This window comes from Triturus cristatus, chromosome 4_2 (genome assembly GCF_964204655.1).
Source record: "Triturus cristatus chromosome 4_2, aTriCri1.1, whole genome shotgun sequence".
NCBI classification, from domain to species: Eukaryota; Metazoa; Chordata; class Amphibia; order Caudata; family Salamandridae; genus Triturus; species Triturus cristatus.
Genome location: NC_140586.1, coordinates 653,766,126 through 653,782,012, shown reverse-complemented (window position 1 = coordinate 653,782,012; position 15,887 = coordinate 653,766,126). Strand labels below are relative to the sequence as shown.

Here is a 15,887-nt window from a genome sequence, read left to right as displayed (position 1 = left end):
AAGTCAACACAACACTAAGCATGCAATCATGCAAGGTTCAGGACTAACCTTTGTTATGGCAGGTACCAATTGTTAACAACAACTGCTTCTGCCTTCAAGGAATTTAGCTGCTCCAGGTTGAAGAAGTCTTTGCTACAGTCCTTTCCCCGTCGTCTCTCCAAGCCTTAGGTGATTATCTCATCAAGCACATTGTTTCAGCAATTACTTACCTGGTGATAAAGCTAAGTAGAGATTGTCATATTATAAATCTTGAGAGTAGGCTTAAAAGATGTTGAATATCAGAAGATTAGAATATAGTCTATTCACAAAAGTAGGCTTAATGTGGCATAGACTTTATGTGATTGTCCGAATACTAATAAATATTACTTTTTTCATAGAAAATTTTGAAACACAGAAGAATGAGCTAACGAGACAAGGTTTTATGGATCTCAATCTTATGGAAGCTAATGACCATGATGGGGATCCAGCGGACCTCTGGGTGGCTTTGCAGTCAATGGGTTACAACAGAGCACTGGAACTGACAGAGGTACCGTCCACCACATATGCTATAAAATGCATGTTTTCACGGTACTTCCTTGATTTTGACTGTGGCATTGGTCTGCACCCACCAATTGCAGCATTATGTCTTGTATTATATTTTTTGTCTGTATACCTATTATTATTCCTTGCAGTGTTATATCTTGCACGTTAATTGTCCATAAATGTACATGAAGTGTGCATAACTGCTTGGTAGATGTTTCATTATGTGCATTAACAGGGCATATTATAAATAATTAAGATACTGTGTATTTCGCCTTATGCTACAAAGCATCAGGAAGTGGAATCAAATTCATAATTTTGAATAGACTATTCTTTCTGTATTAGTATCCTTCATCTGTGAATTACAAGTCATGCAGCCCCCAACAGTTGTGATGATGGGGATGGCATTTTAATTGATTATGTGTCACACTTGTGCAGATCCATGTGTATATATTCATATCAATTTGTCTGTCCTTAATCACAGCTTTTAATCGAATGAAACATCCTTCCAGGTCATAAGAGGCGACCAGAGTAATTTGGTGCTGGACCCATGCTGTCCAGTTCTGGATGCTGGAGACTGGTGTACCCTCGGGAGTGGATCCAGAGAGGTGCCTTACTTCTACATTTAGGGACTACTGTTGGCCAGAATATCAGATTGGCCAGCTAGAAGTCTTCCCCAGGTTTAGTCAAACAAATAGCTGCTGAAACAAGACAATGATAATAATCGGTAAGATGTACTCATGGTTATTGGTCATGTTATTCACATGTGACCCGTTTCATCTGCAATGTGCTGCTGATGATAATCTGAAATCCCAGCAGCAACTTCAGAGAAATAGTGATCAATTCCTATGGAGAGTGATATGAAACTGACACAAGTATAAGTGAGTGAAGTCAGTCAGAGAGAACCCCCACACTCTCCCTCCAAAGACTGCTTAACTGCATCATAAATGGAATGATTAAAATAGAAGAGGTAAGGGCAGAGGCAAACAATATCAAGAGATCTCTCCTGATGAGGGAAGGAGAGTAAGACCAGAACTAGAATATCGTCATTGCAAAGTCTGAATACCTAAGCATTCAAGCTATAAAGGACAAGGGAACACAATTTAATTGGTCAGGGACCTTGGGTAGTTACGAGTTTTAAACACAGTGGTCCCTAAACATGGACAATAAACATAGGTAAAGATGAATATAGACTCAGAGTCAGTACTATGTTTAAAGCTGTCCAGCCGGACAGAAATGCTATAATTTGTAAAATTAACATGAAAACAATAAAGTGGGACACAAGCCTGCATCCTACTAAGCGTGTATATAGAGCAGAAACAGAAAGCAGAAAAACACAGAGAGGCTCAGGGTAAGCGACTTGCTTGTATGTTTACACATTCAAATAGCACAAGCAACGATGTGATAGGACACCGTTACACATAAATAATATTAATTAGAAAAGCGTTTACGCTGTACAGTGAGTCGATGACGTTTCAATCCCTTTTAAACATTTTTGGGATCATCATCAGGACATAGTGTTACATGACTGAATAAAATTGCCTGTAATAAGAAAATGAGAGAAAGGAAAAATGGGAAAAACAGTTGGGATGAGTTTAAATGAGTTTAAAGACAGCGTAAGATACCATGCAGATGTGGCGAGAGCTTTGGTGCAAACAGACATTCTAGATCTGTGTCATAGGCAGAGTGTCGTGATGTGACAGCGGCCATTGTATCAAGGTGGATCGGTTTAAGAGAGAAACTGTGTGTTCTGTGACCGTGGTACATGATGTACAAAACATAGGGGCCAGTGGACCTCCGCCTTGTGGGTGTGAGGGTAACAAGGGACTTTGGACCAGGTAGGCATGGTGAGTCAGTGCCGGATGAGACACAGTGTGTCCTGTGGCACACAATGCGAAAAAACATCCATGGGTGGCCCTGGAGTGGTTTGCCGTGCTGACTGGTGAATTACCGTGCGGGAAACATGCCTTTGACAGGACCGCAAGGTAAGGGAGCGTTTACGAAGTGAAATTACCTCGATTGGCCTAAATGGGAGTGAAGAGTCAATGCGGTGAGCCGCAAGACTGCATGCATGGTGACTTCTTGAGATATTGAGGTGCGTACTGTTTACCAGTAGAGATTATGCTGGAAGAGATGTTCGCGGTATCACACCGAGTGGGCTTGAGCAGTGGTCTCGGTGGACCTGGTGGAAGCGGGGTAAGCGAGCGGTCCAAAGTAGAATTACTTCGAGTAACCTAATTAGGAAAGTGAAAAATGAAAAGTCATGGCTGGGAACCGCAAGACTTCCCAGGTGAATGCTGCTGACTGATTAAGGGACTGATTAAGGTATCAAAACATCGTCGACTCAATGTACACCGTAAATGCTTTTCTAATTAATAATATTATTGTGTGACGGTGTCCCATCACATCTTTGCTTGTGCTATTTGAATGTGTAAAAATACAAGCAAGTTGCTCTGCCTGAGCCTCTCTTTGGGTTTTTCTGTTTTCTGTTTATGCTCTATATACACGCTTAGTAGGATTAAGGCTTGTGTCCCACTTTATTATTTTCGTGTTAACTTTATAAATTAAAAGCATTTCTGTCCGGCTTGACAGCTTTAAATATAGTACTGACTCTGAGTCTATATTGATCTTTCCCTATGTTTATTGTCCATGTTTAGGGACCACTGTGTTTAAAATTCATACCTAAGCAATCAAGGGAGGAATGAATGAGTATGTCTGACCAACATCAAGTTGAATCTCTTGGTGAAGTAGTTGATGAGACACTGCCCTTCTGTGGTTGTGCCTTTTTATAGGCCTTTTCCTAATTCACTAATTAGTGTCTGGTGCACTAGCAGAGTGTGAGAGAGAGAGAGGCGAGGCCCCACCTTAGTGTCCTACCCATAACGACAGAGCTTGCTTGTCAGCGGCTTCCAGCACTTTGCATTGTTTTGGTATTGCCTGGATTTCCTTGCTGTATGGCATGCCATCCCGCACATTGGCCACAGTTTCCATAGGGCTCTTCTTCACTGCTGCAATTTCCCAATGTCAACTCTCTCCCTAGATATAGGCTTTGTAGGTGTGAGCTTACATGCTTTGTGCAGTGGGGTCTGGGGTTTGGTGGCAGTATGAACTCAGCGCCACAAAGTCCTAACACTTGCATGGTAAACGACCTACAGTACCTCTGCCAGCTTTGCTTTAGTTAAGGTGTTTTTCTCCACTTGAGGGGATCAGTATATGTTTATTGCATTTCATAGGCAGGTTCAGTTTACACCCCACCCATTTTTCAGGCACCTCTGTGCTTTTAATAGTCAAAAGGTGTCTCATGCTCACAGGCAACCTTGCACTTGTTGTAGTGTTTTCTCATTTGCTCTCACTCCCCAAATTTCAAAAATGCCAATCTGGTACATCTCTTTTGTCATAAACTTACCCTTATGGGTATCACTTATTTTGTTTTTCAAATATTTTTATTAAAGTTTTCAAAACATCACAACAACAAGTTTTACAACACCAGAGTTGTCTGCAGGCTTAACGTTGAGATAGGCCAGCAGTATACTGTTAACATAATAGACGTACAGTTAGTGGCCATACCAGTATTCCCATGCACAGCAAAAGATAGACACAGCATTAGAAAGAGCCATTGAGCCCTCTGGAGCGAAATGCTCACAATGCACTGGCTGAGGATCAATACCTCCCCAACTGATTATAGCTGCCATATGCTTTCCCTGGGTTCCCCATCCACAACTGCGGGGAATGAATATAACGTTGTAGCAGAAAGAATTGGAGACCGTCAAGAAGCGTAACTTGGGGTCAAGTCTGTCGCCTTGGCATCCAAGGCCATCGAGGAGCTGCCAGAAGGTGATCTATTTAGAATCACCCAACACCCACGATCCATTTGTGGGCATGCTAACAAGATGGTAGCCTATGCAGGTAAAATTGACACCTTCCATACCGCGAAGCCGCTTCCCTGTATATCGCCTCCCTTTGGCAGTTTGCCCACTTTGTTAACTCTAGCCACGAGCGGTATATCTCAGGACCCATGGGGGACTTCCAACTCATAGTGAGTTGCCTGCAGTCAAGGATCAAAGCCAGATCTGGAAACCTATCTATAGCCTTACTAGCCACTGTTCGTTCATGGAGGCTGAGCAAGCATAGTTGGGGACCCAAAGGACATTTTTTGTCCATGGCCCCTTGAACCACCTGGATGAGTGTTGTTCAGTAGGGCAGTAAAAGTGTGCAAGACCAGACCATGTGAAAAAATCTGCATCCTTAGAAGCACATCCACTCCTAGGTCGCGGTCAGGAACATAGCATGTAAACGCCGTGGAGTAAAATAGGCAAGATGCAGGTAGAAGAATTGAATGAGATTGAAGCTGGCATTTCTAGACACTTCAGAACTAGATTCTAATGCCTTCTGCAAAGATGAGTCAAGGGATAGACATTCCCAGGTCCTCCTCCCAATGTAACAGTGCTGTCCACGCCCCCTCTAACAAAGCCCCGTAAATTAATGTAACCGCTTTCATCCAAACCGTAAGAAGAAAGAAATGGCATAGGCATTTATGCCCCTGAAGTTCAGCAATGCAGGCACCCCCCCCCCCATTCGCGTATTTTGCGAATTAGGGCACCGTGAAACATGAAATGTCCCATCGGGAGATCATAGGTCTCCCGGAGGTCTGAGAAAGGACACATCACCCCCCACCCCCGCACCCTCCCTCCAAAAATAAAATGATCACCCAGGACCTCATTCCCTGCTCCCAGCCACTCATGAAGTCCCGACCACCTCCCCTGGGTGCCCCCAAAGCCGAATCATCAAAAGAGGAAGTTCTCAGGTAAACGGGGTTGGCATCCAGGTCTGCTATAAGGCACAAGCCCAATCTTAAAGTCCTAATCAGGATCTTCGAGGTTTTTACTCTGGAAGCAGGTGCTTCCAGAGTAAAAACCAGAGATTGTTTGGGCCGCTGGAGCTGACCCAAACAATTTTTGGGTCAGCTCCAGCGGGAGGACAGCAAACAAATAAAGGAGACATGGCAATATAATCATCTTTGAAACAGCCACCCTGCCACTCTCCGATAAAGGTAATGTATTCCTGAAGGCAACAGAGCGACACAGCCCAGCCAGCATGTGCCCGACGTTCCCCTCATACAACAATGCCATGGAGCAGTAAACAACCACACCAAGGTACCGAACAGTATGTCGCTCCCATTGTAACGCATGTGCCATGGAGATAGGATCATGCTCAGGGACAACCCCCTCAAGGGATAAACACATGACTCACCCCAATTGACATCCAGTCCTGTGTGAACCCCGAACTCCAATAATGCCGCTACTGTCCCCCGAGGTTTAGGTCCCTCCCTCTAAGATACAATAACATATCATCTGCATACAGAGAGAGATATGTGCAGTCAGATGTAAGGCTCAGGCATTGGTAACGTACACCTCGGCGAACCGTGCATGGAAATGGTCCCATAGCCAAAGCAAACAGCAGAGGTGATAGGGAACAACCCTGTCGTTGCCTCGTTCCATCACAAATGCCTCCAAAATCAAAGTATCTGATAGACTTCTCGTTGCTCATTCCTTACCTTAGAATTTCTCCTGGCATCAGACTGGATCCCAAAGCTTTTTTGTTAACAGCACCCCTGAGTGCTGTTAGGTGCGTAAATGAGCTCCGCATGCGTTGTCAGTATTATCTGCGCCAGATGTGACGTTGCTGCACCTATATAGGTGCCACCCATGTGTGCTGACATCAGTTCTTTTCTTTCCGCACCAGCCAGCGCTGATCCAGAGAACAGCTACCCCTAATTCAATTTTTGACTGGCCTTTTTTGAAATTTTGTCAACTGTATTTTGAGGTATTCATCTCTTGGTATGACAGTATGTCATCTCAGAAAACAGGCTTCAAGCCCTGCTTCGCCTGTCACTGGCTGACGTTGGTGACAGACCTAGACCTTGTTTGCATGTGGTGTTTAGAGTGTTACCACGTCCCTAAGTAGTGTTCCAACTGCCGTGCCATGCATCCGAGGGAGTGGTTCCTGAAGCTCATAATAGCCTGGCGTGCAACTCCGCAAAAATCGAGGACCCGGTCGCATGGAAGATCCCACCAATATTCGCAGAGCCCAAAGTCCTCTTCGTCCCATTCCAAGTCCTTGGTACATTCAGGTAAGAGGCACAAGAAGAAGAGTAAGAGGTTGAAGAGGGCTTCAACTTCCCCCATCTGTCAGCTGACCTGATGCGGGAGCATCAGCACTCGAGATCTAGCTCCCCGGTGGAGCCTGGGCTGGCAACGTGCCTCCCGGATTTTCCGGGAGCCGGAGCAACCCACGCCCAACTTAAAGATTTTTATGAGGCCATGTATCTAATTTTTGGGTGGCCTGACCCCTCTGGCGCGCTATCAAGCCCCAGGGGGTCAGATGGGGCCCCATCTGGTTCCAAGCCAGCAGCTCTGGCTTCAGTGGGCTCCTTCGGATACATATCTGGATCGGTGCCGGTCACACCATGTCGACCTTTCCAACCCCAGGCATGATGCCGACACCCCCGGTGCTACCATGATCCACAAACGGGGCCATCCCCATCCTGATCCCCGACTCTAACATGGAGGTGGATGGGCATTTCCCCACGCCACATCCGATGACAGCAGGGTCTTTTCTCCCTAGATCAGAGTCTGAAACATATTCCTATGGGTTATGACTCGAGGAAGGATGAGAGGGGCTGCTGTGGGACACAGTTGCCAAGTGCTGCCACAGGTCCCGGAGGATGCACCGGCTATCCTCTCACGGGCTGTTGCAGATGGGAGAGATGCAGCAATTTTCACAATATGTTGTGGATTGGACACGACCAACTCACTGGGCAAAACAGTTTCATCGACTGTGGCCCTGAGGTGCCACACCTGGTTGAGGATAACTGGCTTTTCGGGGTATGTCCAAGTTTCCGTTACACACATGCCCTTCAATGGCACCGTCTCTTCGGAGACCAGATAGATTCAGCGCAAGAGCGCTTTAAGGACTTGTGGGCTATGGTCAAGTTTGGGGCCTCTTGGCAGCCCCACGTCACTCCCAATCTGCCTTTTGCTCCTTTTGTGGCTACGGAAAGGGCTTCCAACTGCTCAAATTTCCATTCAGCCACAGAGCTGCGCATGCACCGCCCGCTCCGTATGTGGAATTGGGCACGTTACCCACAGACCTCATGGGTGAGGTAGCCAGTGGTCTTGTCCATCCACCACCACCTGGCAGCTGCAGCCTCCAAGCCCTCCTAATCTGGCCCTTTATGATCATGGGCGTCCAGTTGGTTGCTGGATTCTCCATCACTTGTCCCACTGGCAGTCTATAACAGCAGACATATGGGTCTTGCAGATTGTTCAAAGGGGCTACTCCCTTCCCTTCAAGACTACCCCTCCCTGCATGCTACCAACTCATGACTTGCTGAAGGAGGATCATCTGTCCCTTCTCCGCAAGGAAGTGGCTTCTCTCTTGGCCAAGGGAGTCATACAGAGGGTTCCGGTGCGAGAAGTAGGCTGTGGTTGTTATTCCCACTACTTTCTGGTTCCCAAAAAGGACAAAGGTCTTCATCCTATTCTAGATCTCTGAGCCCTCAACTTCTTCCTAAAGAAGGAGAAATTCAAAATGCGCATGTTGGCTCAGGTGTTTTCTACCCGGGACCCAGGAGACTGGATGGTAGTGCTGGATTTGCAAGACACCTATTTTCACATATCCATCCTGCCTGCCAATTGACATCATCTGGTAGTCCACAAGCATTTTCAGTTCCCTGTGCTACCTTTTGGTCTTTCAAGCGCCCCTTGGGTGTTCACCAAAGTGATAGCTGTGGTTGCAGCACATCTTTGCAGATCAGGGGTGCCAGTCTTCTCCTATCTCGATGACTGGCTTTTGAAGGCGGGCTCACCTCAGGCTGTCTTCTTCCACCTCTAGACTACGACAAACCTCCTGCACTCGCTGAGGTTCACTATGAACCTGCCGAAGTCACACCTGACTTCCTCTCAGATGCTCCCTTTCATCTGATGTGTTCTGGACTTGGTGCAGTTTCGGGCTTATCCTCCTGAGAGGCGAGTTCAGGACATTCAGGCTATGACACTGATATTTCGGCCTCTGTCCTGGGTTTCTGTGAGACTGACTCTGAGGCTGCTGGGCTTCCTGGCCTCCTGCATCCTGCTAGAGGCGCATGCCCGCTGCATATGTGGGCTCGGCAGTGGGACCTGAAGTTCCAGTGAGTACAGCATCAGAGGAATCTCTCCAACACGGTCCAGATTTTGGAGAGCACTGTGAAAGATCTGCGGTGGTGGCTAGCAAACCGTTATTGTGTCTGAGACTGACCCATCTCCCTTCCCCAACCAGATCTGACAGTTGTGACAGATGCGTCACTCCTGGGATAGTAGAGGTGGGGATCAGAGAACTCTGGTCTCCGACAGAATCCGGAATCCACATCAACATGCTGGAGCTCTGTGCGATCTGATTGGCATTGAAAGCCTTTTCACCCTCCATCAGTTGTTCATGGACAACACCACCACTATGTTTTAATGCAATAAACAAGGCAGGATGGAGTTGTGGACCCTTTGTCAAGAGTACCTGCGTTTCTGGACATGGCTGGAATGCCAGGGCATATCTCTGGTTGTTCAACATCTTGCCAGTTCTCTGAATGCCAGAGCAGATGAACTCAAACGCAGATGCCTAGCGGATCACGAGTGGCTTCTCCATCCAGAGGTGGTGCAAGGTATCTTTCAGCAGTGGGAATAACCTTGGTTAGATCTGTTCTTCACCGACAGGTACGCACAAGGTCAGCAGTTCTGCATGCTGGAGATTCCAAGGCAGCTCTTGCTCAGAGAGGCTTTTAGTCTTGAGTGGAGCTCAGACTCCAGTCTGCTTTTCCACCCATACCACTGCTGCCAAGAGTTCTCAAGAAGATCAAAAAACAACCGGGACCAAGTAATCCATGTGGCTCTGGACTGGGCACAGAGAGTCTAGTATCCCGTGCTTCTGAGTATGGCCATTGATACTCCAATCAGGCAGCCCCTTAGGGAGTTACTTCTGTTTCAGCAGCAGGAGAGAGTCCTCCACCCCAACCTGTCCACTCTGCGCCTACTTGCGTGGAGATTGAGCAGCGGCAGTTAACAGCATTCGATCTTCTTCCCGAAGTCTGTAATATCATTCTAGCAGCCGGATGTCATGCCACCAAGTGCACGCCTGCCATTGGAAGAAATTTGATGCATTGTGTGCAGAAAAATTCATTAATCCCATTTCTGCTCCCCTTTCTGAAGTCTTGCTGTTTATTCTTTCCCTTATTCAGCTTTGGAAAACCTTAAGGGATATCTTTCTGCTCTGTCTTATTGCTTGCGGCTGCCTAACCGACCCTCTTTGTTTAAATTTCCTATTTTACATAGGTTTTTTATGGTTTAAATTGTGTTATTGGATATGTTGCAATCATGAACAATACACCCACCTACAACCACTGGCCGGCGGGGAACATCTTATTCAAAAGCAAACTTTATTAAAGAGAAAAGGGGGGAAGCAGAGAGAAAGTGAAAGAAGACAAAGCAGAGGCTGAAAGAAACAGAAAGGAGAGAGGACAGGCATCCACCCACGGTGTACGGTGGAACTTCGGAAGGTTTCTAGGGCTGAATTTCCTTCGGCGGAGGTGGCGGGAGCGTTAGCGAGTCGTGGGGAATCGCAGGACTCGTAGATGTCTAGGGCAGGTAAGTTCGATGAACTCCGAGGATTAGTATGCCACGGTAGACCCCCATGTCTTATTGAATGTAGGCAAGGTGGGGTTGATCCCCGCCGTGATCCTTTCCATCCCCACAACCTCCCACAATTTGTGTAGCCAGTCTAACTGTGTCGGGATATCAGCCATGCCCCACCTTGCCAGGAGAACTTGCTTGACTGCCCCCAGTGCTAGAGTGATCGCCCTGCCCCTACAAGACCGGAGAGGGTATGTGGGAGGATTGGGTAGCCCCAACAGGATGTAGCTAGGAATTCTGGGGAGTTCTGTCTGATAAATCTGATCAATGATGGGCAAGATAGACTCCCAAAATTCCTGTATCTTAGGGCAATGCCAGAGGATAAGGGACAATATACCCGCCTGTCCGCAATTACGCCAACATAGATCACTGCTGCGGGGCTTCCATTTAGCAACCCTCACCGGGGTATAATACCAATAGAGTGCAATTTTCAGAAGCATTTCCTTCCCTGAGGTGCTGCACAATGATTCCCGGGCCCTGTGAATAATATCAGCCCACTCATTGGGGGAGAACACCCGACTCAGTTCCGCCTCCCACTTACGGTGCGCTGGGGATTTGGCTGGGGTTCTTGCCCTGTTGTGAAAGCCATAAATATCTGGCAGAAGGAGTCTGTTGGAGGTGCGAGTGATGTACCAAATCTCACAGTTTGTGAGAAGCCGACCCGCATGTGGACAAACCTGGGGCTGAGTGACCAAGTGGCGCAGCGCTAAGTACTGCCAGTACACTTCCTTGGGGATCCCATAATGAGCCACCAACCTGGGGAAGTCCAGGATACTCCGCTCGTTAAAGAGGTCACCTATACGTATACAGTTTGTTTCTTGCCATTTCAAGTAGGTGTCCCCCACGAGGGCTGGGCGGAAGTCTGGGTTCCCAATGAAAGGGTTCAAGGGTGAGATACTCGAGGACAGCTGACTCTTCTCTGGGACCCTGTCCCACACCTGCATAGTGGCACTCAAGATTGGGGAGAGGTACTCGCCCAGCGACCGATGACGTCTGGGAAGCCAGGGCACCTTCCAAATTTGGATCCCTGCCACCCCTCGATCCATGAAACACCAATGTTTTTCCGACTCTAGTTGAAATCATTCAATCATCCATCATAGTTGCGCCCCTTCGTAATAGCGCCCGAGGTGCGGGACACTGAGGCCGCCCTCATCATGCCGCAAATACACGAGATGCCGAGCCATGCGCGGCTTCTTTCCCCCCAAATGAAGCCGTTGATGAGTTGCTGCATTTGAACCAGCTTCGTGGGTGGCGGACAGAGGGGGAGCGTCTGCATGATATAAAGCAGACGGGGCAGAATCGTCATTTTGAAGGCCGCAATCTTGCACAGCCAGGAGAGGGCATGTTTCTTCCAATTATTCAACTCGAGGCGAACCTTGGTCAGAGCCTCTGTATAGTTCACCTGGGCAGTCTTCACAGTGGTAGAAAAGACCCGGAGTCCCATGTAGGTGATATCGGTAGCAGCCCAAGAGAATGGGAAGTGTAGCGATAGCTGGTGGCGGTCCACCACTGGCAATGTGAGGCTCAATGGCTGGGTCTTTTTCAGGTTAATTTTGAATCCAGACGCCGCACTAAACGCCCCAACCTCCGCCAGCAGAGGGGGAAGGGATAGCAACTAGTGCGTTAAGAAAAGGAGCACGTCGTCCGTGTACAGAGAGATCTTATGTTCCCTGTCGCCCATCCGGATCCCAGTGACCGCAGGGAGTTGGCGGACCCTTTCGGCGAATGGCTCCATATAGAGTGCGAAAAGGAGGGGTGAAAGGGGACAGTGCTGTGTCCAATCTGGAAGGGACGTGAGACCACCCCATCACCCGGATGCGGGGCTGTGCCTCATGATACATGCAGTTTACCCATTTCTGGAATCTGCCCCCGAGCCTGAATCAAGGCAAAACCAAAGGGTATGCTGGACGGAGTGTTGAACATTGCAAGCACTCACCCCCAGTCAACTGATCTGGGTTTAATCCATCATCATTCTTTAGCTCACTCTGCCACCCTAGTTCAGACATGGCCATATGAAAATCAGTCTGACCCTGTGCCTATGGGAACAGTCCAGCCCGAACTGCCAAGCCATGTCTTCCCTGGACTGGAAACAAGCATCCTGGGACCGGTTTCTGGCTAATCAGCCGTCATCAGCCAGGCTAGCTTGAATCCAGTGGCAAAGTGAGCAAGGGACCCGGGTCTGGGCATACCCTGGCAACTTAGGGCGAACAAAGCAAAACCAAAGGGGATGATGGACGGAGTGTTGATTATTGCAAGCACTCACCCCCAGTCAACTGATCTGGGTTTAATCCATCATCATTCTTTAGCTCACTCCGCCACCCCAGTTGAGACATGGCCATATGCTAATCATCCTGACCCTGTGCCTCATGGGACCAGTCTAGCCCGAACTGCCAAGCCATGTCTTCCCTAGACCGGAAACAAGCATCCTGGGACCGGTTTCTGGCTAATCAGCCGTTATCAACCAGGCTAGCTTGAATCCAGTGGCAAAGTGAGCAAGGGACCCGGGTCTGGGCATACCCTGGCAACTTAGGGCGAACAAAGCAAAACCAAAGGGGATGATGGACGGAGTGTTGAACATTGCAAGCACTCACACCCAGTCAACTGATCTGGGTTTAATCCATCATCATTCTTTAGCCACCCCAGTTCAGACATGGCCATATGCGAATCAGTCTGACCCTGTGCCTCATGGGAACAGTCCAGCCCGAACTGCCAAGCCATGTCTTCCCTAGACCGGCAACAAGCATCCTAGGACCGGTTTCTGGCTAATCAGCCGTCCTCAGCCAGGCTAGCTTGAATCCAGTGGCGAGCCCGAATCGACATAGAACCTGTTGCAAGTAGGTCCAATGGACCCGGTCGAATGCCTTTTCGGCATCCACCGAGAGAAGAATCGCCGGGATCGGGTTCCGTTGCGTCTTGTCTAGTAGGTGGCAGAGTCAACGAGTCCCGTCCCCGCAGTTGCAGTCCGGGATAAAACCCGATTGGTCAGGGTCCACCAGACCCTGCATGTGAGGAGTTAGTCTGGAGGCCAAAGTACTGGTGAAGATCTTCAGCTCCACATTAAGCAGCGAGATGGGGTGGTATGAGGCACACTCTCACGGATCCATTCCCGGCTTTGGGATGACCACTACCTCTGCCATGGACATCGAAGGGGGCAAGTTTCCCAGAGGAGCTAAAGGTGTTGAACAACCGTGCCAAGAGGGAGGAGAGGTCAGATGCGAAAATCTTATAAAAGTCAACCGGGAAGCCATCCTCTCCCGGGGCTTTACCAACTGAAAGCCCCTGGATGGCGGGCAGAACTTTATCCCGGCTGATGTCCGCATCCAGATGGGCTGCAACTGAGTCCATAAGCGGGGTCACCGGTGCTGCCTGCGCATACTCCCAGGACACAGTAGGGTCCAGACTATCGGCCGAATAGAGAGCCTTATAGAAGGCCTCAAATTCGGACGCTATGTCACCATCCGCACGTAGAGTCTCACCCCCGCTCGGTCGTGAGTTCTGCGACGCATCACTGTCTCAACCCGCAGAGCGTGAGCCAGGAGTTTTTCCGCCTGTTCCCTCCTTCATAATGGAGCTGCTTAGTGCGGAGCAGAGCGTATTCAGCGCGGTCGAGGTCTAACACCCGCAGCTGCTTCCTCGCCTGAGTAAGTAGGTGCCGAGTTTGGACTGCCCCCATACGATGGTGTACTTCCTCCAGCTCCCTAATTTGATCTTCCAATCCCCCCCTCTTAGCCTTGCGGTCCTTATTTAGGCCCTCTGCAATATCTATACAGGACAGCCTTCAGGGCGTCCCAAAGCATGTCGACCCCCACCGAGCCTACATCATTTACTTTCAGGTATGTTTTGATAGTACCTCGTAGCTCCGTAACATCGTACGTGAGTAGTTTGTGGTTTAAACGCCATGAACTCTGCCGTGAGGACCCGCCAGTGAGAAGCAACGTCAAAACAACCTGAAAGTGGTCCGAGAACGCCGCCACCCCAATGGAGACATAGTCAGTGGACGCTGTGACCCTAGGTAAAGTCCAAAAAAGGTCAATGCGGGCGTATGTCTCGTGGGCTGCTGAAAAAAATGTTTACTCCCGGGCTGTCGGAAAGCGATTGCGCCAAGCGTCATCGAGACCAGCATCCCTCAGCCTCTGTGTGCCCCACCCTGAGCGTCGACCTATCCAGCTCCGCAGCTGGTACCAAAATAAAATCGCCCCCAATAATGAGATCCTCATCGGGAGACTCCAAAATTAAACTTATAGTGTCTCATAAGAAGGTCTCTTGTTGCTCGTCGTGGCTATAGACCGAGGCGATCGTATGTATCCTCTCTCCCATTAGCACCTGCAAGGTCAGAAGTCGTCCCGCGACTTCCCGCCTTAATTCCCACTTCTTTCCCCTGAAAGTGCGTAGCCAAAAGAATCGCCACATCAGCCTTCTTCCCGGGCCCGATGAGAAATATTGTCTGTTGAACCAATGGGATCGAAGCCGCTTCCAGTCCGCCAGCATGAGGTGGGTTTCCAGTAGGAGGCAGATATCGCACTTGGCATCTCTCAACAAGGCAAGGAGCGCACACCGCTTTGTTGGCGAATTAAGGCTCCGCACATTGAAGCTTTTAATGACTACTTTAAGTCATGTCATGTGGGAGTATGAGGGGACTCAATAGCGCACTAGTCTATCCTGTCGCAGAGGAAACCAATGGCAGCGGGACACCCAATCACCCTCTCCCACACCTCGCCCTGGGGTCCCAATCCTGACAGCCCCCCCACCCACAGCGGTGCCTCGTGTTGTCCCCCTAGACTAACCGAGCGGACCCAATGTGTTGAAGGAGGGGCAAACCCAGGGCAGCGAGTCAGGAGGAGGAGAAGGAGGAGCAGGAAAAGCAAAAGCCTTCCCCCGGTGTATGCATCAGGGCCTACCTCCTCCCCTAGACCGTATCCTCCACCCTGTCTCCCCCGCCACACCCAGCCACCAAAGTCGATGATTCACCCTACCTGTCCATGGGATAGCAACAGCTCCCTCTTCCCGTATGAGGCCTGCATCTCTCTCGTGGATAGAGGGGGGGAAAAGAAAGAAGGAGAGAAAAGAAAAAGAGGAAAAGAAAGAGAAGAGAACACAGGAAGACATCAAAGTCATTTTCCAACAATAACAATGCACACCGATGTGCAGGGGTCCATGAGTCCGACGGTCGGTCATCACCATTCCGAAGGTGGGGCTCCCCTAGACCTATATCTCAAAGCATGAGGTTCGAAGCATTCTTCCCGCCTCTTGATCTCAGGACATCAACTGGACGGATCATTCACCAGCTTGGGCATCAGAACCCTCCCGGTCCTGCATCCATCGTAGCAGAGCTTCACGTTCCTTCCGGCTCTCCTCTTCAGAAAGTTTAGACTGGGCACCCCTCCTAGGGCCCCTTCTCCTGCCCGATCTCGGCGGCCTCCCCGAGGCTGGATCCCCCTCCGTCGCATCCGAGTCATCCGCCACTGTCAGTGCACCCCCAAGAATCGCCTTCGCTTCCTGCAAGTTACGCACCCCATGCGTTTCCTTGTTGCAGACGAAGGAAAGGCGGAACGGATGCCCCCATCTGTAGCGTATTCCCTGCTCACGGAGGAAGGTCATGACTGGTTTCGACTCCTAACATCTCTGTAGGGTGAGGGGCAGAAGATCCTGGTA

General features: G+C 49.3%; 1 protein-coding gene across 7 annotated transcripts in view; it reads left to right on the top strand.

The window, feature by feature from the left end:
* Window positions 1-15,887, top strand: part of EFCAB7 (EF-hand calcium binding domain 7) — a 367,307-nt gene that overhangs the window by 286,486 nt on the left and 64,934 nt on the right. For all 7 annotated transcript variants that reach the window (XM_085602394.1, XM_085602399.1, XM_085602395.1 and 4 more), the window contains one exon: window positions 378-526. In XM_085602394.1, coding sequence (XP_085458520.1) covers window positions 378-526 — 149 coding nt within the window. The remainder of the gene's footprint in view (window positions 1-377; window positions 527-15,887) is intronic.